The sequence below is a fragment of the Cherax quadricarinatus genome, chromosome 26, assembly GCF_038502225.1.
Source record: "Cherax quadricarinatus isolate ZL_2023a chromosome 26, ASM3850222v1, whole genome shotgun sequence".
NCBI classification, from domain to species: Eukaryota; Metazoa; Arthropoda; class Malacostraca; order Decapoda; family Parastacidae; genus Cherax; species Cherax quadricarinatus.
The window spans coordinates 32,900,428-32,927,689 of NC_091317.1; the positions used below are offsets into that span (position 1 = coordinate 32,900,428).

The 27,262-nt window shown below is 44.8% G+C and overlaps 1 protein-coding gene across 1 annotated transcript in view; it reads left to right on the forward strand.

Moving 5' to 3' along the window:
* The first annotated feature begins 1,477 nt into the window (after positions 1-1,477).
* LOC128691715 (2-oxoglutarate and iron-dependent oxygenase domain-containing protein 2) overlaps positions 1,478-27,262 on the forward strand; it is a 42,659-nt gene continuing 16,874 nt past the window's right edge. The window contains exons 1-5 of the mRNA XM_053780595.2: positions 1,478-1,618; positions 14,185-14,232; positions 17,511-17,621; positions 19,182-19,403; positions 20,002-20,187. Of these exons, the coding sequence (XP_053636570.1) occupies positions 1,499-1,618; positions 14,185-14,232; positions 17,511-17,621; positions 19,182-19,403; positions 20,002-20,187 (687 nt within the window). The 5' untranslated portion in view covers positions 1,478-1,498. The remainder of the gene's footprint in view (positions 1,619-14,184; positions 14,233-17,510; positions 17,622-19,181; positions 19,404-20,001; positions 20,188-27,262) is intronic.

Here is a 27,262-nt window from a genome sequence, read left to right on the forward strand (position 1 = left end):
CGGGTGAGTAATAAAAATATTAAACTAACAGTCCTATCACAACACTGATTCCATATATTCTGTCAGTAAAAGTAAGTATACCTAATTCTTTCCTCATATTAAATATTTTGGTTGTTTTAGAACAGCCAAGAATAATTCTCGATTTCATTTTGAGTTTTTCGAGCCTTTCAATTGTTCTTCTGTGCTACAAGACTGAAACTGGTGCATTATAATCTATCAACGATCTTATGTACTCCAAGTACATTATTTTTACAATTGCAGCTGTATAGCCCTTGTGGCTTAGCGCTTCTTTTTGATTATAATAATAATAATAATTTACAATTGCATCATATCATATGTATTTATTATACCCCACAATAGTTTTGAGAGCTTTAAGTCTGCCCTTATACAGCTGATTTTTTTTGTCCACATGTATTAGTGTACATACACGGAACAGTAATATCTGGATATTTACCGGACATAGTCAATACTGTGCCCCGGTGGCTGAAGCTGTCGCTTCACACGGTGAGTGCCCAGCCAGGGTAAAAACATTGGGCATGTTTCTTTACATCGTTTGTACCCATCAGTAAAATGGGTACCTGGGTGTTAGTTGACTGGTGTGGGTCGCATCCTGGGGACAAAACTGATCTAATTTGCGGGAAATGCTCAGCATAACAAGCGGCTTTTTATATAGTAGTATGTCAGTGATGTCAGCTATGGTCTGTATACCTTGTACATGTACTGGTAGAAATAAAGACATTATTATTAATTAATAGGCCTGCCAATAACCTTTAATTTTGTTGGTTCATTTTTAAGGTTACCAGTCTGTCTGTTAAACACTTTGGTCTCTCTGCAGAAATTATAAATCCCAGGTCATCCCAGGTTGTCTCTATTTGCTTTAAATTGGTTTCCATTTCACGAAGAGTTTTAATATGCACAAGAGTGTCATCAAGTATCAGGTATTGTGTATAATATCATTATACATAATACAGAAGGTCCCCACCGTGTATGTAAGTTGAAAACTTAAGTAAAGATTTAAGTATGGCATTGATTAACACATTAAACAGTGTAGGACTTTATACACCGCCTTGGGGAGTACCAAGTTGTATTTAGTTTCACTTTTCTACTCCTGAAACAGCGCAGCTGAGTTTCTGGTAGCGAGATATCCAAGTATCCAGATCATCAATGTCATAAAAAAAAGACTTTTCTGTTTGCAACATCAAAATAACTTTTAATACCTAGGAAAGTAGTGTATCTGTGCCTTTTGTCTCCACGTACTTATAAGACACAGACTCTTCTCGATATTAAAAATTGCTTTCGATGTTTTAACGGCAACTGGGGGTTGAGATAAGCCAGGTTCGATAAGTTGGGTTCAATAAGTCTAGTTCAAAAAGTTGGGTTCGATAAGCCGGGTTCAAAACGTCGGAATCGATAACCCGGGTTCGGTAATTCGGGTTCATTAAGCTGGGTTCATGGAGCCCTGAGACCCTAACAACCCTACAACCCAACAATAACCACAATGTCGAAGACGCAGTACAGCATCTGCAGATGTTTCTTTACTCACAATATATTCTTAAAGGAGTATAACATACATGTAAAGTACCGAGAGAAGGATCAGTTCCTACAAGACTATTCACAGGTCAGTCAAAACTTGATCCAGTAGAAGTCTGGATCAATAATATGTTATAAATATGTCGCTCCAGGAAGATTTAAGATTTGTTGGGGTTTTTAACCTGGGGTTGGGAGGGTTAGCCAGCCAGGATAACCTGGGGTTGGGGAGGGTTAGCCAGCCAGGATAACCTGGGGTAGGGGAGGGTTAGCCAGCCAGGATAACCTGGGGTTGGGGAGGGTTAGCCAGCCAGGATAACCTGGGGTAGGGGAGGGTTAGCCAGCCAGGATAACCTGGGGTAGGGGAGGGTTAGCCAGCCAGGATAACCCGGGGTGGGGGAGGGTTAGCCAGCAAGGATAACCTGGGGTAGGGGAGGGTTAGCCAGCCAGGATAACCTGGGGTTGGGGAGGGTTAGCCAGCCAGGATAACCTGGGGTAGGGGAGGGTTAGCCAGCCAGGATAACCTGGGGTTGGGGAGGGTTAGCCAGCCAGGATAACCTGGGGTTGGGGAGGGTTAGCCAGCCAGGATAACCTGGGGTTGGGGAGGGTTAGCCAGCCAGGATAACCTGGGGTAGGGAGGGTTAGCCAGCCAGGATAACCGGGGGTTGGGGTGGGTTAGCCAGCCAGGATAACCTGGGGTTGGGGAGGGTTAGCCAGCCAGGATAACCTGGGGTTGGGGAGGGTTAGCCAGCCAGGATAACCTGGGGTAGGGAGGGTTAGCCAGCCAGGATAACCTGGGGTTGGGAGGGTTAGCCAGCCAGGATAACCTGGGGTTGGGAGGGTTAGCCAGCCAGGTTAACCTGGGGTTGGGAGGGTTAGCCAGCCAGGTTAACCTGGGGTTGGGAGGGTTAGCCAGCCAGGTTAACCTGGGGTTGGGAGGGTTAGCCAGCCAGGTTAACCTGGGGTTGGGAGGGTTAGCCAGCCAGGTTAACCTGGGGTTGGGAGGGTTAGCCAGCCAGGATAACCTGGGGTAGGGAGGGTTAGCCAGCCAGGATAACCTGGGGTTGGGGAGGGTTAGCCAGCCAGGTTAACCTGGGGTTGGGAGGGTTAGCCAGCCAGGATAACCTGGGGTAGGGAGGGTTAGCCAGCCAGGATAACCTGGGGTTGGGGAGGGTTAGCCAGCCAAGATAACCTGGGGTTGGGGAGGGTTAGCCAGCCAGGATAACCTGGGGTTGGGGAGGGTTAGCCAGCCAGGATAACCTGGGGTTGGGGAGGGTTAGCCAGCCAGGATAACCTGGGGTAGGGAGGGTTAGCCAGCCAGGATAACCTGGGGTTGGGGAGGGTTAGCCAGCCAAGATAACCTGGGGTAGGGAGGGTTAGCCAGCCAGGATAACCTGGGGTTGGGGAGGGTTAGCCAGCCAAGATAACCTGGGGTTGGGGAGGGTTAGCCAGCCAGGATAACCTGGGGTTGGGGAGGGTTAGCCAGCCAGGATAACCTGGGGTTGGGGAGGGTTAGCCAGCCAGGATAACCTGGGGTTGGGGAGGGTTAGCCAGCCAAGATAACCTGGGGTTGGGGAGGGTTAGCCAGCCAGGATAACCTGGGGTTGGGGTGGGTTAGCCAGCCAGTATAACCTGGGGTTGGGGAGGGTTAGCCAGCCAAGATAACCTGGGGTTGGGGAGGGTTAGCCAGCCAGGATAACCTGGGGTTGGGGAGGGTTAGCCAGCCAGGATAACCTGGGGTTGGGAGGGTTAGCCAGCCAGGTTAACCTGGGGTTGGGAGGGTTAGCCAGCCAGGATAACCTGGGGTAGGGAGGGTTAGCCAGCCAGGATAACCTGGGGTTGGGGAGGGTTAGCCAGCCAGGTTAACCTGGGGTTGGGAGGGTTAGCCAGCCAGGATAACCTGGGGTAGGGAGGGTTAGCCAGCCAGGATAACCTGGGGTTGGGGAGGGTTAGCCAGCCAAGATAACCTGGGGTTGGGGAGGGTTAGCCAGCCAGGATAACCTGGGGTTGGGGAGGGTTAGCCAGCCAGGATAACCTGGGGTTGGGGAGGGTTAGCCAGCCAGGATAACCTGGGGTAGGGAGGGTTAGCCAGCCAGGATAACCTGGGGTTGGGGAGGGTTAGCCAGCCAAGATAACCTGGGGTAGGGAGGGTTAGCCAGCCAGGATAACCTGGGGTTGGGGAGGGTTAGCCAGCCAAGATAACCTGGGGTTGGGGAGGGTTAGCCAGCCAGGATAACCTGGGGTTGGGGAGGGTTAGCCAGCCAGGATAACCTGGGGTTGGGGAGGGTTAGCCAGCCAGGATAACCTGGGGTTGGGGAGGGTTAGCCAGCCAAGATAACCTGGGGTTGGGGAGGGTTAGCCAGCCAGGATAACCTGGGGTTGGGGAGGGTTAGCCAGCCAGGATAACCTGGGGTTGGGGAGGGTTAGCCAGCCAGGATAACCTGGGGTTGGGGAGGGTTAGCCAGCCAAGATAACCTGGGGTAGGGAGGGTTAGCCAGCCAGGATAACCTGGGGTTGGGGAGGGTTAGCCAGCCAGGATAACCTGGGGTTGGGAGGGTTAGCCAGCCAGGATAACCTGGGGTAGGGGAGGGTTAGCCAGCCAGGATAACCTGGGGTTGGGGAGGGTTAGCCAGCCAGGATAACCTGGGGTTGGGAGGGTTAGCCAGCCAGGATAACCTGGGGTTGGGAGGGTTAGCCAACCAGGATAACCTGGGGTTGGGGAGGGTTAGCCAGCCAGGATAACCTGGGATTGGGAGGGTTAGCCAGCCAGGATAACCTGGGGTAGGGGAGGGTTAGTCAGCCAGGATAACCTGGGGTTGGGAGGGTTAGCCAGCCAGGATAACCTGGGGTTGGGAGGGTTAACCAGCCAGGATAACCTGGGGTTGGGAGGGTTAGCCAGCCAGGATAACCTGGGGTTGGGAGGGTTAGCCAGCCAGGATAACCTGGGGTAGGGAGGGTTAGCCAGCCAGGATAACCTTGGGTTGGGGAGGCTTAGACAGCCAGGATAACCTGGGGCAGGGGAGGGTTATCCAGCCAGGATAACCTGTGGTTGGGAGGGTTAGCCAGCCAGGATAACCTGGGGTTTCGGAGGGTTAGCCAGCCAGGATAACCTTGGGTTGGGAGGGTTAGCCAGCCAGGATAACCTGGGGTAGGGGAGGGTTAGCCAGCCAGGATAACCTGGGGTAGGGGAGGGTTAGCCAGCCAGGATAACCTGGGGTAGGGGAGGGTTAGCCAGCCAGGATAACCTGGGGTAGGGGAGGGTTAGCCAGCCAGGATAACCTGTGGTTGGGAGGGTTAGCCAGCCAGGATAACCTGGGGTAGGGGAGGGTTAGCCAGCCAGGATAACCTGGGGTTGGGGAGGGTTAGCCAGCCAGGATAGCCTGGGGTAGGGGAGGGTTAGCCAACCAGGATAACCTGGGGTAGGGGAGGGTTAGCTATCCATGATAATCTGGGGTAGGGAGGGTTAGCCAGCCAGGATACTTTTGGTAGGGAGGGTTAGCCAGCCAGTATAACCTGGGGTAGGAAGGGTTAGCCAGCCAGGATACTTGGGGTAGGGGGGGTTAGCCAACCAGTATAACCTGGGGTAGGAAGGGTTAGCCAGCCAGGATAACCTGGGGTTGGGGAGGGTTAGCCAGCCAGGATAACCTAGGGTTGGGGAGGGTTAGCCAGCCAGGATAACCTTGGGTTGGGGAGGGTTAGCCAGCCAGGATAACCTGGGGTAGGGGAGGGTTAGCCAGCCAGGATAACCTGGGGTTGGGGAGGGGTAGCCAGCCAGGATAACCTGGGGTAGGGGAGGGTTAGCCAGCCAGGATAACCTGGGGTAGGGGAGGGTTAGCCAGCCAGGATAACCTGGGGTTGGGGAGGGTTAGCCAGCCAGGATAACCTGGGGTTGGGGAGGGTTAGCCAGCCAGGATAACCTGGGGTAGGGAGGGTTAGCCAGCCAGGATAACCTGGGGTTGGGGAGGGTTAGCCAGCCAGGATAACCTGGGGTTGGGGAGGGTTAGCCAGCCAGGATAACCTGGGGTTGGGGAGGGTTAGCCAGCCAGGATAACCTATGGTAGGGAGGGTTAGCCAGCCAGGATAACCTGGGGTTGGGGAGGGTTAGCCAGCCAGGATAACCTGGGGTTGGGAGGGTTAGCCAGCCAGGTTAACCTGGGGTTGGGAGGGTTAGCCAGCCAGGTTAACCTGGGGTTGGGAGGGTTAGCCAGCCAGGTTAACCTGGGGTTGGGAGGGTTAGCCAGCCAGGTTAACCTGGGGTTGGGAGGGTTAGCCAGCCAGGTTAACCTGGGGTTGGGAGGGTTAGCCAGCCAGGTTAACCTGGGGTTGGGAGGGTTAGCCAGCCAGGATAACCTGGGGTAGGGAGGGTTAGCCAGCCAGGATAACCTGGGGTTGGGGAGGGTTAGCCAGCCAGGTTAACCTGGGGTTGGGAGGGTTAGCCAGCCAGGATAACCTGGGGTAGGGAGGGTTAGCCAGCCAGGATAACCTGGGGTTGGGGAGGGTTAGCCAGCCAAGATAACCTGGGGTTGGGGAGGGTTAGCCAGCCAGGATAACCTGGGGTTGGGGAGGGTTAGCCAGCCAGGATAACCTGGGGTTGGGGAGGGTTAGCCAGCCAGGATAACCTGGGGTAGGGAGGGTTAGCCAGCCAGGATAACCTGGGGTTGGGGAGGGTTAGCCAGCCAAGATAACCTGGGGTAGGGAGGGTTAGCCAGCCAGGATAACCTGGGGTTGGGGAGGGTTAGCCAGCCAAGATAACCTGGGGTTGGGGAGGGTTAGCCAGCCAGGATAACCTGGGGTTGGGGCGGGTTAGCCAGCCACGATACCCTGGGGTTGGGGAGGGTTAGCCAGCCAGGATAACCTGGGGTTGGGGAGGGTTAGCCAGCCAAGATAACCTGGGGTTGGGGAGGGTTAGCCAGCCAGGATAACCTGGGGTTGGGGAGGGTTAGCCAGCCAGGATAACCTGGGGTTGGGGAGGGTTAGCCAGCCAGGATAACCTGGGGTTGGGGAGGGTTAGCCAGCCAGGATAACCTGGGGTAGGGAGGGTTAGCCAGCCAGGATAACCTGGGGTTGGGGAGGGTTAGCCAGCCAGGATAACCTGGGGTTGGGAGGGTTAGCCAGCCAGGATAACCTGGGGTAGGGGAGGGTTAGCCAGCCAGGATAACCTGGGGTTGGGGTGGGTTAGCCAGCCAGGATAACCTGGGGTTGGGAGGGTTAGCCAGCCAGGATAACCTGGGGTTGGGAGGGTTAGCCAGCCAGGATAACCTGGGGTTGGGGAGGGTTAGCCAGCCAGGATAACCTGGGATTGGGAGGGTTAGCCAGCCAGGATAACCTGGGGTAGGGGAGGGTTAGTCAGCCAGGATAACCTGGGGTTGGGAGGGTTAGCCAGCCAGGATAACCTGGGGTTGGGAGGGTTAACCAGCCAGGATAACCTGGGGTTGGGAGGGTTAGCCAGCCAGGATAACCTGGGTTGGGAGGGTTAGCCAGCCAGGATAACCTGGGGTAGGAAGGCTTAGCCAGCCAGGATAACCTTGGGTTGGGGAGGCTTAGACAGCCAGGATAACCTGGGGCAGGGGAGGGTTATCCAGCCAGGATAACCTGTGGTTGGGAGGGTTAGCCAGCCAGGATAACCTGGGGTTGGGGAGGGTTAGCCAGCCAGGATAACCTGGGGTTGGGAGGGTTAGCCAGCCAGGATAACCTGGGGTAGGGGAGGGTTAGCCAGCCAGGATAACCTGGGGTAGGGGAGGGTTAGCCAGCCAGGATAACCTGGGGTAGGGGAGGGTTAGCCAGCCAGGATAACCTGTGGTTGGGAGGGTTAGCCAGCCAGGATAACCTGGGGTCGGGGAGGGTTAGCCAGCCAGGATAACCTGGGGTTGGGGAGGGTTAGCCAGCCAGGATAACCTGGGGTAGGGGAGGGTTAGCCAGCCAGGATAACCTGGGGTTGGGAGGGTTAACCAGCCAGGATAACCTGGGGTTGGGAGGGTTAGCCAGCCAGGATAACCTGGGGTAGGGGAGGGTTAGCCAGCCAGGATAACCTGGGGTAGGGAGGGTTAGCCAGCCAGGATAACCTGGGGTAGGGGAGGGTTAGCCAACCAGGATAACCTGGGGTAGGGGAGGGTTAGCCAGCCAGGATAACCTGGGGTTGGGGAGGGTTAGCCAGCCAGGATAACCTTGGGTTGGGGAGGGTTAGCCAGCCAGGATAACCTTGGGTTGGGGAGGGTTAGCCAGCCAGGATAACCTGGGGTTGGGGAGGGTTAGCCAGCCACTATAACCTTGGGTTGGGGAGGGTTAGCCAGCCAGGATAACCTGGGGTTGGGGAGGGTTAGCCAGCCAGGATAACCTGGGGTTGGGAGGGTTAGCCAGCCAGGATAACCTGGGGTAGGGGAGGGTTAGCCAGCCAGGATAACCTGGGTTTGGGGTGGGTTAGACAGCCAGGATAACCTGGGGTTGGGAGGGTTAGCCAGCCAGGATAACCTGGGGTTGGGAGGGTTAGCCAGCCAGGATAACCTGGGGTTGGGGAGGGTTAGCCAGCCAGGATAACCTGGGATTGGGAGGGTTAGCCAGCCAGGATAACCTGGGGTAGGGGAGGGTTAGTCAGCCAGGATAACCTGGGGTTGGGAGGGTTAGCCAGCCAGGATAACCTGGGGTTGGGAGGGTTAACCAGCCAGGATAACCTGGGGTTGGGAGGGTTAGCCAGCCAGGATAACCTGGGGTTGGGAGGGTTAGCCAGCCAGGATAACCTGGGGTAGGAAGGCTTAGCCAGCCAGGATAACCTTGGGTTGGGGAGGCTTAGACAGCCAGGATAACCTGGGGCAGGGGAGGGTTATCCAGCCAGGATAACCTGTGGTTGGGAGGGTTAGCCAGCCAGGATAACCTGGGGTTGGGGAGGGTTAGCCAGCCAGGATAACCTGGGGTTGGGAGGGTTAGCCAGCCAGGATAACCTGGGGTAGGGGAGGGTTAGCCAGCCAGGATAACCTGGGGTAGGGGAGGGTTAGCCAGCCAGGATAACCTGGGGTAGGGGAGGGTTAGCCAGCCAGGATAACCTGTGGTTGGGAGGGTTAGCCAGCCAGGATAACCTGGGGTAGGGGAGGGTTAGCCAGCCAGGATAACCTGGGGTTGGGGAGGGTTAGCCAGCCAGGATAACCTGGGGTAGGGGAGGGTTAGCCAGCCAGGATAACCTGGGGTTGGGAGGGTTAACCAGCCAGGATAACCTGGGGTTGGGAGGGTTAGCCAGCCAGGATAACCTGGGGTAGGGGAGGGTTAGCCAGCCAGGATAACCTGGGGTAGGGAGGGTTAGCCAGCCAGGATAACCTGGGGTAGGGGAGGGTTAGCCAACCAGGATAACCTGGGGTAGGGGAGGGTTAGCCAGCCAGGATAACCTGGGGTTGGGGAGGGTTAGCCAGCCAGGATAACCTTGGGTTGGGGAGGGTTAGCCAGCCAGGATAACCTTGGGTTGGGGAGGGTTAGCCAGCCAGGATAACCTGGGGTTGGGGAGGGTTAGCCAGCCACTATAACCTTGGGTTGGGGAGGGTTAGCCAGCCAGGATAACCTGGGGTTGGGGAGGGTTAGCCAGCCAGGATAACCTTTGGTTGGGGAGGGTTAGCCAGCCAGGATAACCTTGGGTTGGGGAGGGTTAGCCAGCCAGGATAACCTTGGGTTGGGGAGGGTTAGCCAGCCAGGATAACCTGGGGTTGGGGAGGGTTAGCCAGCCAGGATAACCTTGGGTTGGGGAGGGTTAGCCAGCCAGGATAACCTGGGGTTGGGGAGGGTTAGCCAGCCTGGATAACCTTGGGTTGGGGAGGGTTAGCCAGCCAGGATAACGTGGGGTTGGGGAGGGTTAGCCAGCCAGGATAACCTTGGGTTGGGGAGGGTTAGCCAGCCAGGATAACCTTGGGTTGGGGAGGGTTAGCCAGCCAGGATAACCTTGGGTTGGGGAGGGTTAGCCAGCCAGGATAACCTTGGGTTGGGGAGGGTTAGCCAGCCAGGATAACCCGGGTTTGGGGAGGGTTAGCCAGCCAGGATACCCTTGGGTTGGGGAGGGTTAGCCAGCCAGGATAACCTTGGGTTGGGGAGGGTTAGCCAGCCAGGATAACCTGGGGTTGGGGAGGGTTAGCCAGCCAGGATAACCCGGGTTTGGGGAGGGTTAGCCAGCCAGGATAACCTGGGGTTGGGGAGGGTTAGCCAGCCAGGATAACCTGGGGTTGGGGAGGGTTAGCCAGCCAGGATAACCTTCTGTTGGGGAGGGTTAGACAGCCATGATAACCTGGGGTTGGGGAGGGTTAGCCAGCCAGGATAACCCGGGTTTGGGGAGGGTTAGCCAGCCAGGATAACCTGGGGTTGGGGAGGGTTAGCCAGCCAGGATAACCTTGGGTTGGGGAGGGTTAGCCAGCCAGGATAACCCGGGTTTGGGGAGGGTTAGCCAGCCAGGATAACCTTTGGTTGGGGAGGGTTAGCCAGCCAGGATAACCTTGGTTGGGGAGGGTTAGCCAGCCAGGATAACCCGGGTTTGGGGAGGGTTAGCCAGCCAGGATAACCTTGGGTTGGGGAGGGTTAGCCAGCCAGGATAACCTTGGGTTGGGGAGGGTTAGCCAGCCAGGATAACCTTGGGTTGGGGAGGGTTAGCCAGCCAGGATAACCCGGGTTTGGGGAGGGTTAGCCAGCCAGGATAACCTTGGGTTGGGGAGGGTTAGCCAGCCAGGATAACCTTGGGTTGGGGAGGGTTAGCGAGCCAGGATAACCTTGGGTTGGGGAGGGTTAGCCAGCCAGGATAACCTTGGGTTGGGGAGGGTTAGCCAGCCAGGATAACCCGGGTTTGGGGAGGGTTAGCCAGCCAGGATAACCTTGGGTTGGGGAGGGTTAGCCAGCCAGGATAACCTTGGGTTGGGGAGGGTTAGCCAGCCAGGATAACCCAGGTTTGGGGAGGGTTAGCCAGCCAGGATAACCCAGGTTTGGGGAGGGTTAGCCAGCCAGGATAACCCGGGTTTGGGGAGGGTTAGCCAGCCAGGATAACCCGGGTTTGGGGAGGGTTAGCCAGCCAGGATAACCCGGGTTTGGGGAGGGTTAGCCAGCCAGGATAACCCGGGTTTGGGGAGGGTTAGCCAGCCAGGATAACCCGGGTTTGGGGAGGGTTAGCCAGCCAGGATAACCCGGTTTGGGGAGGGTTAGCCAGCCAGGATAACCCGGGTTTGGGGAGGGTTAGCCAGCCAGGATAACCCGGGTTTGGGGAGGTACCCAACATTTCTTTCCATTATAGAATAATAAGAAAATATTATAACCTTTTTATTTATTTATTTATTTATTAATTTGAACATAATAGAGAGAAGTACAAAAGAATACAGTTAAATGCAGCATGCCAAAGCCACTTGAATACATAGCATTACTGGCAGCTTAAATTAACTTAAGATTAACTAAGCAATGAAGTATTCAGTGGTAAAACATTATTGTAAACAGATAACAATTTAGTACAAGTGAGTATTACAATAACAGGTCGTATGGTTGCTTGCATTGCTGTACAATCAGTATTTATTTATTTATTTATGGGCAGGCTTAAAATTAACTTAAGATTAACTAAACAATGATATATTCAGTGGTACAAAAATTATTGTAAAACAGATAACAATTTAGTACAAATGAGTATTACAATGACAGGTCATATGGTCATTACTGTGTTGCTGTGTAATCACTAGAATGGAGTATTCTGTTAGGTACTGAAGTTAAATAGTAACAAAGTTTGATTGGGTCACAGGTTGACATTTATGAGATACAATAATGAGACATATATGAGATACAATTTATGAGATAATTTATTCAGTATTTATTTAGTTGTGGGTGAGTAAGTGATTTTTGAGAAGTGACTTGAATTTATAAACAGACAGTGTTTCTTTTATATTCACAGGTAATGAATTCCAGATTTTAGGGCCTTTTATGTGCATTGAGGTTTTGCATAGTGTGAGATGGACACGAGGAACATCAAAGAGTGATCTGTGTCTTGTGTTATGGTCATGTGTTCTGTTGAGGTTGGCAAGGAGATGTTTGAGGGGAGGGTTTATGTCAGATTTAAGTGTTCTATGTATGTAGTAGGTGCAGTAATAAGTATGGATGTTTTCTATTGTGAGTAGGTTTAGAGTTTTGAATATTGGTGGAGTGTGCTGTCTGTAGTGGGAATTTGTTGTCATTCTGACTGCAGCCTTTTGTTGGGTGATTAGTGGTCTGTTGTTTATATTATAATAATAAGGCAAAAGGACCCCAATGGAAATAAGTTACTCTGTCTGATTTTTTGGGGCTATCCCAGGTTCTCTACACATATGCTGCTATGTACGATAATTCTATGTAACTGTATTTGTGTATACCTGAATAAACTTACTTACATACTGTGGATTGAACCACAGACACTCAATGTATTTACCTGGTGTTTACCAGTAGAGTGTTTCGGGGGTCAACGCCCCCGTGGCTCAGTCAGTGTGTGAGGCAAGAGTGTTACCTACCAGACCTTGATATTGTTGAGGGGCTCTTATCCAGGGACCTGAACTTATCCTTCCCTTCCTCAAATCCACCCATTCGTCAAGCACTTTTTGAACCCTATGGGTTTAATGCTTTCCCTGACTAGAATAAAAAAAACTATGAACCCCTCAAGGGAGGGGGCCCTGAGGCTGGTGAGGGGACTCTTTAATTCAAGGAATCAAGCCTGTCCCCCCTTTTCTTGGCTCGAACCTGATTGTGTCCGATTTCTGCGAGTACTGTATGATCCTTTGTCTTATGACTAGCTGAGGAAGCTGAGTTTATCTTCTAAATACAGTTAGGTAGATGAGTAGAAGGCCCAGGAAATCACTCAGCCTCCTCGTTAGCTAACCAAATAAGAAGGTCCAGGAGCTAGACCAGAGCAGAGCTGTGCTCTTTTCATCTTTAGCAATATGAATGATGTGTCACTACGAACTCTTGGATACCATTCCAGCAGTCTATCACTGTGAAGAAATATTTTCTCTCAGTTTAAAATTAAGTCATAGTGTTGTTGCTCCCTTGTAATAAGATATTATTAATTTTTTTAAGATTCAGCGACCATTTCCTGATGAATCAAGATAACCCAGAGAAGGAAACACATTCTCCATCATTCATTCAATCACCATCTTACCAGAAGTTTGCTGACATCACAATTCAGACAACCTTATAGATTGCAACATCCACACCCTTCCTTCAGAATATTACTTGATAATAATAAAGGAGGAGTCTGGGATATTGGGAGTTTGGAGGTTGACTTTTAAACTGTCGTATCTGAGCACCTCTGCAAAGACAGTGATGATGTACGAGTGAGGTGAAAGTGTTGAATGTAGATGAAAGTATTTTCTTTTTGAGGATTTTCTTTCTATTTGGGTCACCCTTCGTGGGAGATGGCCGACATGTTGAGAAAAAAAAAAAAGAATATGTTTATCAAGTGCAATTCACTACGTATGTAATTTTTTTTTATTTAAATCAGATGAACTTTGATTGACCTAGCAGTGTACTATAATATTTTTTTTATTACATTCAAAATGTTCATTGAGAATAATGTTTTAGCTGCTATTTAGATCTTGCCCACATTCAGGAGTTACATAGTCATAAGAAAATGTGCCTAGGTAATGTGTGTCTGCCACTTATTAAAAATAAATGTTAAGGCATGTGAAATTTTAACTTTAAATTTTCCAATAAAAGTTTTAACCTTGAGACTTTATTTAATATTTTTATTTTAGCTTTTCAAACTTTATTTTCATTAATAAGTAGTATTTTAATGCATTAATTTAAATGGTTCAGTCTGAATAGCATTTTCATACTGTATACGGTACTGTGAAATAAGTGTGATATGTAGTAATACAGTAGGATCTCCGTATCTGTGGGGGATATGTTTCAAGAACATGCCATGGATACTGAAATCGTGGATAGCGGCAAGCCCTGTTTGTATATGTAAGTCCTATACATACCTATTATAAAGTTTAATTGATAAATTATGCACAGTAAATGGAGAATTATCACTTTTTTCACTGATGGGAAGCACCTCATGGCTTTTCTTAGGCTTTGAAGAACTGCCAGCTTCTCTACTTTTGCACTTTGGGGCCGTTATTGTGCAAAATTAAGAGGTATTTTTGGGCCACAGTAAACTGTAGATAACTGAAACCACAGATAACAAATCAGCAAACATGGGGGTTCTACTGTACTGTAAACTGTATGTACACTGAGGGGGTGTATATCTCGCAGTGTGTATACAGTGAGAGTATACTTCGATCAATATTTCAGGGATTAGTGTATTCCTAATTGATGGTGTGTAAGCAAAATGCAGCCTTAATAACCCTTTTGTAGTCAGTAGGTCTTAAACCTAACAAACAAAACCAGTAAACTGTAGATGGTTAAAATAAGCCACATTACAGTACCATAGTTCTAAAAATTCCACAGTGTGTTGAGGAAACTGTAGATGATGTTTTCATCCATCCTGGACCATTTTTAATTCACAGCAAGGTAATTGTCCCAGACTTGTTGTTACAGTACTTTATAATGATCAGAGTCTTGTTGGTACTGGATAATGGTTCAAGAATAGACTGATATGTTGTAGAAAGCTTCCTCAACAAACTGTGGGTTAGTTGTGAAAAGTAAATTGTAATGTACAGTATTTTATATGAATCGTGTGTTTTTTGGCAGGTTCTGTGGACTAAGGGATGTTCCAGCCCAGATCTTCTCATTCCCAAGGTTTGTTGGTTTCAGATAATTGATCACATTGATGAATGTAAGTCTTCTTGAAGTTATTGCTCAGTACATGTTCTTTGTCTGTACACTACATTCTTAATTTCACCCACTCAACATTCACGAATATCCAGAATTGAAAACTGAATTTATATTTTTTGTTTTACCTTATGTTACCTGCAATAAGTCACATTTATTTGTTGTGCCATTTCACAGACTGTGGAACAAATTTTGTCACTTTGCTAGTGATTTAGATCTTTCCACCTTTATAGGGATCTTAGAGACTTTTTAGGGATGTCTTTTGACATTAATAATTTAATTGGGTTTTTAATTGAAATTGGTTATTTTAACTTGGTATGATACTACAGGGCATTTATTTGTTGAGTGTTCATGTTTGTAGCTTTTATTGTTTGCTAATTTTATCTTAGTTTGTGTGTGTGTGTTGTACAGTACTTTAGAATTTTTGTTACTATAAGCACTAAGTGACCTACATGGTCAAAGTGCTCTGAAAAGATCACAATTACAGTACTACTACTACTGCTACTTCTACTACTACACTCCAACAACACATTCACTCACAGATATTAGTATGCTCACACAGCACATAGACTTCATAAATATTTGTGTGCTTGCACTGCAACATTGCTAACAAGTGCATGAGTATGAGTTGCTCTCCTAGTTGACTAGAAGTTAGTTGACCAACTTAACATAAGGGCATCCAACCCAGCACAACTCACAACCTTACAACAATATCTCAGACAGAATTCTGTTCATTCACATTTTTTTTTAGTCATGAATCTTGATATGGGCCTTATATAGCAGAATGAGCAACAGAGTACTGTATCACACCTTAACAATAGGCTGAGTTTTTTCAAAGATTAGATATGCATTGTTCTCAAAGTTGTGGCATTGGCTAGATTGAATTATTATTCCATCATTATGTAGTTGCATGATTGGAGAACTAAAGCCATTCTTAGTTTGAATGTTTTTATATATGAATGACCAGTGCTTTGTGACCCAGTGAGAGGTTATGTCCTCACTTGTTTTTAGTTAAAGATGGCTGCAAGAATAGTGTGTCCATCTCATGATTAACAGCAAGGTTTGATCTTCCACCACTCCTTCCACTGAATGACTCACATGGGTTTAGTGCTTAAGTAAATATAATAATAATCTTTTGGTCTGTCAGTGAGAACCATTGCAAGCATCTTGGCCATGCAATTGTTATATACCATTTATATAACTTACTTATTATACATAAAACTCATTCATACTGCTGTGCATACATATAGAAGACAATCACTGGCAGATCATGAGATTATTATTATTACATTTATGTGAAGCACTAAACCCATGTGAGTCATTCTGTGGAAGGAGTGGTGGAAGCTCGAACCTTTCTCTGTTACTCATGAGATGGACAGACTACTCTTGCAGCCATCCTGAAAACAAGTGAGGACATAACCTCTCAATAGGTCACAAAGTCCTAGTCATTAGTATATAAAAACATTCAGGTTAAAAATGGCTTAGTTCTCCAATCAAGCAACTATAATGATGGAATAATAATTCAATCTAACCAACGCCACAACTTGGAGAACAATGTGTATCTAGTCTTCCAAAAAACTCAGCCTCTTGTTAAGGTGTGATACAGTACGCTGTTGCTCATTCTTCTATATAAGGGCCATATCACCATCATGACTAGGGAAATAATGTGAATGAACAGAATTCTGCCTGATCTATTGCTGATATTGAGAATTTGTTGGTGGTTTTTCTTGTATGTACAGTAGAAATGTTTGAGCTCATTATTGATTGTAGTATTGCTGAGGAAAACCGGATTGGGATTAGATATGACAAATGTTGTGTCACCTGCAAAAGGCTGGTTGAAGTTCCTGGGAAGCATTTGGTAGGTCATATATATAGCTTAGAAATAAAAGTGGGCCAAGGATGCTACCCTGTGGAAACCCTATGTTGATAGCTTGGGTTAGTGAGGTAATGACATTGACAGTCACATGCTGGCAAAGGTGGTGATGCAGTTTCTTTTGGAAAACTTATGTAATTGTTCCAGTGTGTTTTTATTGACACAGTGTTCTCTTATTGTTCCTCTGACAAACCTGATGTTCACCGGGTCTATTTTGCACTTCTCATGTCTCACACTCCAGTACATTGTTAAGGTAGTATGTAAATTTGGGATTAGGTCACGGAAAACCCTAAGTTATGGTTAGCCATACTAATCCTAGTATACCAGCTTTTTTCTTTACAGCTGCCCCAGCTTTGTGCTGTACAGTAAAAAGTATTGTGTAAGTGGTTCACAAAAACCGATACCCAGAGTACTACACTCTGAACTATGGAAAACATCTCTGTTTGGGATTGATTTGATGAGCCATGGGAACTGCCATTTCTCCAAGTTTGATGCTTCATCACTAATGTTATGATTAGTTATTCCAGCTTGTGTTCCATTTTTATATAGGTGACAGAAAATGGAATTACATATAGAAGGGAAGGAAGAAATCATTGTAGCTGATGTAAGGAGTGTTAGGAAGGCCCACATCTGGTTCTTTAATGGTTCTTATAAGTGGATCAGTAAACCAGTCCCAGGAAGATGATTTTTGTTCTTCACGTGTACTATTTCAGGCTCCCAAAAAAGTGGCTTTACTAACACAGGTAATAATAACATATTCATATTCATACATATTTTAAAAAGAAAATCAGTGTGGTAGACTTACCAGAGATGCCACTAGACATCATTTTAAATATAAATGATTGAATGTGTTGTGAAGAGAGAAATTTGAAATTTAATCTTATAACTGCATACATAAAATTAATGTGATTGTGAGTAGGGAAACATTTATGAAGTAATTAAGGAAACTGGTTAACCAGACTTGAGTCCTGGAGATGGAAAGTACACTGCCTGCACTCTGAAGCAGGAATGGGGATGTTATAGTTCGGAGGGCATCTGAACTGCAAGACCATGATAGAATGAATGGTGAAAGTGTTTTTCCTGTTTGTCAGGTCTCTCTTCATCGCTTTAGTAAAATATAATTAGTCATAGTCATTCATTTCTGTACAATACTACATATTAAGGTTAGGTATAAAGTTTGTCAGGAAACAGGACAAGTGTTTCCTGATGTGGGTCTTAAGTCATATGATAACCCACAGCTGGAGCTTTTAGTCATCAGACTGAGGCCTTCTGCTGGCTTACCGGTCCACACCTTTAAAAATAGGTAGAGTTAAGTATTAGATCAGTTGATTGTGATGGGGGTATGATGATATGGTTATTTGTTTGTTTACAGCTTGAAGCAGAATATTTGCGACGTAAACAGCTGCACGATGAGAGCTGGAATCGTCAGTTACTGGTGGCTAAAGAATATAAACCCATTCATCCACAGATATTCACATTACAGGTTTGTAGATGAATTTTGCCATGCTGTATATAAGGTTAAGACACAAGAAATAGTTTTTGAATAAACATTTAGATTTAGATTTAGTGAGGGGTTAAATTATAGTAAATATATTACAGTACTGAGTCATACAAATATAATAATAATACAAATAATAATAATAAACATAATCACTAATTGTGCTCTTATAACTCTTACAAGTTTAATGTTCTTATTCAAAGAATATGACTTCTTTTTTGAAAAACAAAAAATCACTTGATTGGTATAATAATAATAATAATAATAATAATAATAATAATAATAATAATACATGTAATAACCTAATCACCAATTGTCCTCTTATAACTCTTACAAGCTTAATGCTCTTATTCGAAGAATACGACTCCTCTTTGAACAAAAAACACTTCAACTGGTACAGTATAATAATAATAATAATAATAATATTAATATGTAATAATAATAACAACCTAATCACCAGTTGTCCTCTAATAAGATAACATAAAGTTTATTTCTTTGTAAAGGTTACAATGTGTAATTACAACTTTGATTTGCTAAGTACAAAAATAGCCAGTGTCATGCCGGGGCATTTTAGGCAGACTAGTCCTAATATGAACATAGTAATTAATTTGAACAACAAAAAACACTTGAGTGGTATAATAATAATAATAATAATAATAATAATATTTAGTGAAGGGATTCAGGGAAACCGGTTATTTTATATAACCGGACTTGAGTCCTGGAAATGGGAAGTACAATGCCTGCACTCTAAAGGAGGGATTTGGGATATTGGCAGTTTGTAGAGATATATTGTGTATTTTTATACGTATATACTTCTAAACTGTTGTGTTCTGAGCACCTGCAAAAACAGTGATTATGTGTGAGTGAGGTGAAAGTGTTGAATGATGAAATTATTTTCTTTTTGGGGATTTTCTTTCTCTTTGGGTCACCCTGCCTCGGTGGGAGATGGCAGACTTGTTAAAAAAAAATAATAATATGTAATAATAATAACCTAGTCACCAATTGTCCTTTTATAATTCATGAGTTTAATGTTCCTATTCGAAGAATACGACTCCTTTTTGAACAACAAAAAACACTTGATTGCAGCTGGTAATTTTAACTTATTGTGAGAGTATTTACAGTAGAACCCCCGTATCCACAGTTTTAGTTATCTACGGTTTACCATAGCCTGAAAATTTTGCTTAATAATGGCCCGAAGTACAAAAGTAGTGATGCTGGCAGTTCTTCAGAGCCTAAGAGAAGCTGTGAAATGTTTCCCATTAGTGAAAAAGTGCTAATTCTAGACTTACTGTGCATAGTTTATCAATTAAACTTTATCATAGGTATGTATGTAAACAATGACTTGTATACTATAGGGTTTGCTACTATTATGGTTTCAGTATCCATGGCAGGTCTTGAAACATATTCCCTGCAGATACAGGGAACTACTGTATTTATCTGTGTGTGAGTGAGTGAGTAAAGGCATGAACGTGTGCACGAATGAGTGATTTTAATATTTTTATTTAAAGTTTTAGATATTAATTTTAATAACTTTTTTTTTTACAGCCATTATTCCTGGATCCCAGGTTTCAAGAGATAGTCAGTCTTGCTGAAAAACCTGAGCAAATGGTTGATGGTATTCTTAAACACATGGAAAGTCACCAAGAGCGTATTTATTCCCTTCCTGTTTTCACCAAAGAATTCTGTAAACTATTCCTTGATGAACTAGTGAATTTTGAGGAGTCACCACTTCCAAAAGACCAACCTAATACCATGAACCAGTATGGGGTATGTAGTGGAAGGAGTACAGTACAGAGGGTGCTCAACTTACAAACACATTACATTCTTGATGTTTCATCTTCCAAACAAACTTGCAAAGAATGGTTAAGTGACACATGTTCGTAATTACAGAGCAACATTAAAAAAAACAATTAATTTTTCACCATGCCCTTCAGACCTTGTTCATAATTGTGGATCAGTGTAACTCAGGCATTTGCAAGTCAGGGACTCCTTGTCATGTACATGAAATTGGCATGTTCTTTTTAGCACTACATGTTTAGACAGTATATACGGTATTTACACAGATCATAATGTAGTAATGATAATTCTCTTATTTTCAATTTATCATGAATTTTATATCACTTTGTGCTGCACCAAGTTCTTTGTGTATTCCTCAATTGCATTAATACTACAGCCATGTCCATCAGATATGGCTGCAGTTTTGTTTTCTCTATTTTTTTGCTATTTACCTTCCCTAAAATTTTCATTCGATTATTTTTATATGACTTATCTACTTCACAATAAGTGAGTGTGATATAATAATGTTTAGATGGCTCTTCTTCACTGCCTGTGTTATTTAATACACTAAAGGATGTATGTCTTGCAGATCAAATTAGATGAGTTTGGTTTTGACAACTTCATATCAAGTCTTCGTCAAACTTACCTCACACCTCTGACAAAACTGCTCTTCCCAGATGTGGGAGGTGAGTCTCTTGACTCACACAAAGCATTCATTGTCACTTACAAAGAAGGTCAAGATGTTGATCTGGATTACCACTATGATAATGCTGAGGTAATGCTCATGAACATATGAAACGATATTTTGATTATCATTATATTCATGGGGGGTGCTAAGAGTCTTACAATACCTATGGAATGGGTGAAGTTAGTTTTCATTCAAGGAAGGGAAGGGTAGCTTTAATTTTTTGATCAAAAGCCCTTCACCATCAAGACACCTTCTTGAAGGAAGAATATTTTAATATATAGTTACATGAAGGAGGGATGGAGATATGTTGCAGTTTTTGAACTGTTGTATTGGCATGCCTCTGGCAAGACCATGATTGGTGAGAAATGGCCAGTGTGTTAAGTAAAAAGTAGTGTCATGAGTATGGTAGCTTTTATAATTCCTGCTGGACTCCAGTGATCAGCTGTCATGGTGCAGATATCTCAAGGTGAAATAATGTTGAAAATTATGCATAATTAATATACAGTACCATATTTTTGTTGTAATTTCCTGTTCTAATAGCAGTATTTTATAGGGGTTTGGGATATTGGCAGTTTGGAGGGATATGTTGTGTATCTTTATATGTGTATGCTTCTAAACTGTTGTATTCTGAGCACCTCTGCAAAAACAGTGATAATGTGTGAGTGTGGTGAAAGTGTTGAATGATGATGAAAGTATTTTCTTTTTGGGGATTTTCTTTCTTTTTTGGGTCACCCTGCCTCGGTGAGAGACGGCCGACTTGTTGAAAAAAAAGAAAAAGTTTTTTTTTTTTAACAAGTCGGCCATCTTCCACCAAGGCAGGGTGACCCAAACAGAAAGAAAATCCCCAAAAAGAAAATACTTTCATCATCATTCAACACTTTTACCTCACTCACACATAATCACTGTTTTTGCAGAGGTGCGCAGAATACAACAGTTTAGAAGTAGTATATATGTACTATAAAGATACACAACATATCCCTCCAAACTGCCAATATCCCAAAACCCCTCTTTTAAAGTGCAGGCATTGTACTTCCCATTTCCAGGACTCAAGTCTGGCTATATAAAAATAACTGGTTTCCCTGAATCCCTTCACTAAATATTACCTGGCTTATACTCCAACAGCTCATCAGGTCCCAAATACCATTCATCTCCATTCACTCCTATCTAACACGCTCACCCACGCTTACTGGAAGTCCAAGCCCCTCACCCACGAAACCTCCTTTACCCCCTCCCTCCAACCTTTTGAGGAATACCCCTACCCTGCCTTCCTTCCCCTACAGATTTATACGCTCTCCATGTCATTCTACTTTGATCCATTCTCTCTAAATGACCAGACCACCTCAACAACCCCTCTTCAGCCCTCTGACTAATACTTTTATTAACTCCACACCTTCTAATTTCCACACTGACTTTTCTGCATAATATTTACACCGTACATTGCCCTTAGGCAGGACATCTCCACTGCCTCCAACCGTCTCCTTGCTGCAGCATTTACAACCCAAGCTTCACACCCATATAAGAGCATTGATAGCACTATACTTTCATACATTCCCTTCTTTGCCTCCATAGATAACGTTTTTTTGTCTCCACATATACCTCAATGCACCACTCACCTTTTTTCCTTCATCAGTTCTATGATTAACCTCATCCTTCATAAATCCATCCACTGACACGTCAACTCCCCAATATCTGAAAATAATCACTTCTTCCATACTCCTCATCCCCAATTTGATATCCAATTTTTCTTTATCTAAATCATTTGATACCCTCATCACCTTACTCTTTTCTATGTTCACTTTCAACTTTCTACCTTTACACACACCTTTGCAATTTTTCTTTAGAATCTCAAATAAGCACAGTATCATCAGCAAAAAGTAACTGTGTCAATTCCCATTTTGCATTTGATTCCCCATAATTTAATCCCACCCCTCTCCCGAGCACCCTAGCATTTACTTCTTTTACAACCCCATCTGTAAATATATTAAACAACCATGGAGACCTTACACATCCCTGTCTAAGGCCTATTTTTACCTGGAAGTAGACTTCCTCTCTTCTACACACCCTAACCTGAGCCTCACTATCCTCATAAAAACTCTTTACAGCATTTAGTAACTTACCACTTATTCCATATACTTGCAATATCTGCCACATTGCTCTCCTATCCACTCTATCATATGCCTTTTCTAAATCCATAAATGCAATGAAAACTTCCCTACCTTTATCTAAATACTGTTCACATATATGCTTCAATGTAAACACATGATCTACACATCCCCTACCCACTCTAAAACCTCCTTGCTCATCAGCAATCCTACATTCTGTCTTACCTCTAATTCTTTCAATAATAACCCTGCCGAACACTTTTCCTGGTATACTCAGTAAACCAATTCCTCTGTAATAATTACAATCTCTTTTGTTCCTCTTCCCTTTATATAAAGGGACTATACATGCTCTCTGCCAATCCCTAGGTACCTTCCTCTCTTTCATACATTTATTAAACAAAAATACCAACCACTCCAACACTATATCCCTCCCTGCTTTTAACATTTCTGTCATGATCCTGTCAGTTCCAGCTGCTTTACCCCCTTTCATTCTATGTAATGCCTCACGCACCTCCCCTACACTCACATCTTGCTCTTCTTCACTCCTAAAAGATGGTATACTTCCCTGGCCAATGCATGAAATTACCGCCTCCCTTTCTTCATTGACATTTAAAAGTTCCTCAAAATATTCCCACCATCTATCGAGTACCTCCATCTCCCCATCTACTAACTCCCATACTCTGTTTTTAACTGACAAATCCATTTGTTCCCTAGGCTTTTTTAATTGTTTAACTCACTCCAAAATTTTTTCTTATTTTCATGCAACAAAGGCCAATAAAGTAACAGGGTAGATTATGAAAATTATCAAAACATAAGCAATGCCAGTGATGGTACTTTTCAGATCACTTGAACTTGACTTCACTATTATGAAGGTAGGAGAGACAGCAGATCTGGACAATTGCTGTTTAGTAATGACAAGGTCGACTATTATTTTTGCATAATTTTGTGAGATAAGCATTTTTTTTGTAATGAGCCCAGCTCATGCATGATGGTAGTCAAGTTAGCATGAGCAGTTGTAAAGTGAACATGACACTCAGTAGGTATACTTTGCTTGGCAGTATATAATTTTGGCATTTTAGTGCAAGTAAACAGGTTTTTCTTTTGTTATACATTTTCACAGGCCTTTGAGTTAGCTAGAATGTTATGGATGAAGATAATTGAGTCTTTTAGCAATGGTAACTGGTGACATGAGCTGGTTTCATTTTGTAATGGCTGTCAGGTGTTTTCAAAATTCCTTTCTCTGGAGTTTATAGGTTTAGCCTATTGAACCAGAAGTAATTTTATATATACTCTGGGCTTTTATGGGGGCTTTGGAAAGTGGAATGGATGTATGTAGGTGCATTTCATAGAATATGCCAGAGTGAGCAAAGAGTTTCCTGTCATGGATACCATCGTTAACCTGGTGTATACCTGGAGTATACCTTGAGGAGGTTTCAGGGTCAATGCGCCCACGGCCTGGTCCATGACCAGGTCTCATGGTGGATCAGGGCCTGATCAGCCAGGCTGTTACTGCTGGCCACACATAGACAGGCATACGAACCACAGCCTGGCTGGTCAGGTATTGACTTTAGGTGTCTGTCCAGCTCCCTCTTGAAGACAGCCAGGGGTCTATTGGTAATCTCCCTTATGTATGCTGTGAGGCAGTTGAACAGTCTTGGGCCCCTGACACTAATTGTATTGTCTCTTAACAAACTCTTGGCACCCCTGCTTTTCATTGGGAGCATGTTGCATCTCCTGAAAAGTCTTTTGCTTTCGTAGGGAGTGATTTCGTGATTTTTGAATGTCATGTGTTATATTTAAATGATTACGTAGATATTGTTTTTGGGGTGTAATTATAGGTTTATTTTTATAGATCAGTGTTTGTCTTAACCTTTGACCTGGTCTAGTAAACACTACGTGATTACTAGTCATAACTGTTTAAATATAGGTATAGGTTTAACTATAGGTAGTAAGTTGGTAGACAGCAACCACCCAGGGAAGTACTACCGTCCTGCCAGATGACTGTGAAACAAAAACCTGTAACTGTTTTGCATGATGGTAGGATTGCTGGTTTCTTTTTCTGTCTCATAAACACGCTAGATAACAGGGATATCTTGCTACTCCTACTTACACTTTGGTCACACTTCACAGACACGCACATGCATATATATATATACATACATCTAGGTTTTTCTCCTTATTCTAAATAGCTCTTGTTCTTTTTTTATTTCTTCTATTGTCCATGGGGAAGTGGAAAAGAATCTTTCCTCCGTAAGCCATGCGTGTCGTATGAGGCGACTAAAATGCCGGGAGCAATGGGCTAGTAACCCCTTCTCCTGTATACATTTACTAAAAAAGAGAAGAAGAAAAACTTTATAAAACTGGGTTGTTTAAATGTGCGTGGATGTAGTGCGGATGACAAGAAACAGATGATTGCTGATGTTATGAATGAAAAGAAGTTGGATGTCCTGGCTCTAAGCGAAACAAAGCTGAAGGGGGTAGGAGAGTTTCAGTGGGGGGAAATAAATGGGATTAAATCTGGAGTATCTGAGAGAGTTAGAGCAAAGGAAGGGGTAGCAGTAATGTTAAATGATCAGTTATGGAAGGAGAAAAGAGAATATGAATGTGAAAATTCGAGAATTATGTGGATTAAAGTAAAGGTTGGATGCGAGAAGTGGGTCATAATAAGCGTGTATGCACCTGGAGAAGAGAGGAATGCAGAGGAGAGAGAGAGACTTTGGGAGATGTTAAGTGAATGTATAGGAGCCTTTGAACCAAGTGAGAGAGTAATTGTGGTAGGGGACCTGAATGCTAAAGTAGGAGAAACTTTTAGAGAGGGTGTGGTAGGTAAGTTTGGGGTGCCAGGTGTAAATGATAATGGGAGCCCTTTGATTGAACTTTGTATAGAAAGGGGTTTAGTTATAGGTAATACATATTTTAAGAAAAAGAGGATAAATAAGTATACACGATATGATGTAGGGCGAAATGACAGTAGTTTGTTGGATTATGTATTGGTAGATAAAAGACTGTTGAGTAGACTTCAGGATGTACATGTTTATAGAGGGGCCACAGATATATCAGATCACTTTCTAGTTGTAGCTACACTGAGAGTAAAAGGTAGATGGGATACAAGGAGAATAGAAGCATCAGGGAAGAGAGAGGTGAAGGTTTATAAACTAAAAGAGGAGGCAGTTAGGGTAAGATATAAACAGCTATTGGAGGATAGATGGGCTAATGAGAGCATAGGCAATGTGGTCGAAGAGGAATGGGGTAGGTTTAAAAATGTAGTGTTAGAGTGTTCAGCAGAAGTTTGTGGTTACAGGAAAGTGGGTGCAGGAGGGAAGAGGAGCGATTGGTGGAATGATGATGTAAAGAGAGTAGTAAGGGAGAAAAAGTTAGCATATGAGAAGTTTTTACAAAGTAGAAGTGATGCAAGGAGGGAAGAGTATATGGAGAAAAAGAGAGAGGTTAAGAGAGTGGTGAAGCAATGTAAAAAGAGAGCAAATGAGAGAGTGGGTGAGCTGTTATCAACAAATTTTGTTGAAAATAAGAAAAAGTTTTGGAGTGAGATTAACAAGTTAAGGAAGCCTAGAGAACAAATGGATTTGTCAGTTAAAAATAGGAGAGGAGAGTTATTAAATGGAGAGTTAGAGGTATTGGGAAGATGGAGGGAATATTTTGAGGAATTGTTAAATGTTGATGAAGATAGGGAAGCTGTGATTTCGTGTATAGGGCAAGGAGGAATAACATCTTGTAGGAGTGAGGAAGAGCCAGTTGTGAGTGTGGGGGAAGTTCGTGAGGCAGTAGGTAAAATGAAAGGGGGTAAGGCAGCCGGGATTGATGGGATAAAGATAGAAATGTTAAAAGCAGGTGGGGATATAGTTTTGGAGTGGTTGGTGCAATTATTTAATAAATGTATGGAAGAGGGTAAGGTACCTAGGGATTGGCAGAGAGCATGCATAGTTCCTTTGTATAAAGGCAAAGGGGATAAAAGAGAGTGCAAAAATTATAGGGGGATAAGTCTGTTGAGTGTACCTGGTAAAGTGTATGGTAGAGTTATAATTGAAAGAATTAAGAGTAAGACGGAGAATAGGATAGCAGATGAACAAGGAGGCTTTAGGAAAGGTAGGGGGTGTGTGGACCAGGTGTTTACAGTGAAACATATAAGTGAACAGTATTTAGATAAGGCTAAAGAGGTCTTTGTGGCATTTATGGATTTGGAAAAGGCGTATGACAGGGTGGATAGGGGGGCAATGTGGCAGATGTTGCAAGTGTATGGTGTAGGAGGTAGGTTACTGAAAGCAGTGAAGAGTTTTTACGAGGATAGTGAGGCTCAAGTTAGAGTATGTAGAAAAGAGGGAAATTTTTTCCCAGTAAAAGTAGGCCTTAGACAAGGATGTGTGATGTCACCGTGGTTGTTTAATATATTTATAGATGGGGTTGTAAGAGAAGTAAATGCGAGGGTCTTGGCAAGAGGCGTGGAGTTAAAAGATAAAGAATCACACACAGGGTGGGAGTTGTCACAGCTGCTCTTTGCTGATGACACTGTGCTCTTGGGAGATTCTGAAGAGAAGCTGCAGAGATTGGTGGATGAATTTGGTAGGGTGTGCAAAAGAAGAAAATTAAAGGTGAATATAGGAAAGAGTAAGGTTATGAGGATAACAAAAAGATTAGGTGATGAAAGATTGAATATCAGATTGGAGGGAGAGAGTATGGAGGAGGTGAACGTATTCAGATATTTGGGAGTGGACGTGTCAGCGGATGGGTCTATGAAAGATGAGGTGAATCATAGAATTGATGAGGGAAAAAGAGTGAGTGGTGCACTTAGGAGTCTGTGGAGACAGAGAACTTTGTCCTTGGAAACCATACCCCCGGCCGGGATTGAACCCGCGGTCATAGAGTCTCAAAACTCCAGCCCGTCGCGCTAGCCACTAGACCAGCCAGCCACAATAAGATTCATCCAACTAGGTATATTTCTACACCATAGGAAAGTTAGCACAGGCACCTCTGTGACCACAAATGCAAGTTTTTACAGACGAATCTCCAGCTAGCGTGGCCGTGGCGAACTCTAGCTCAAGTCC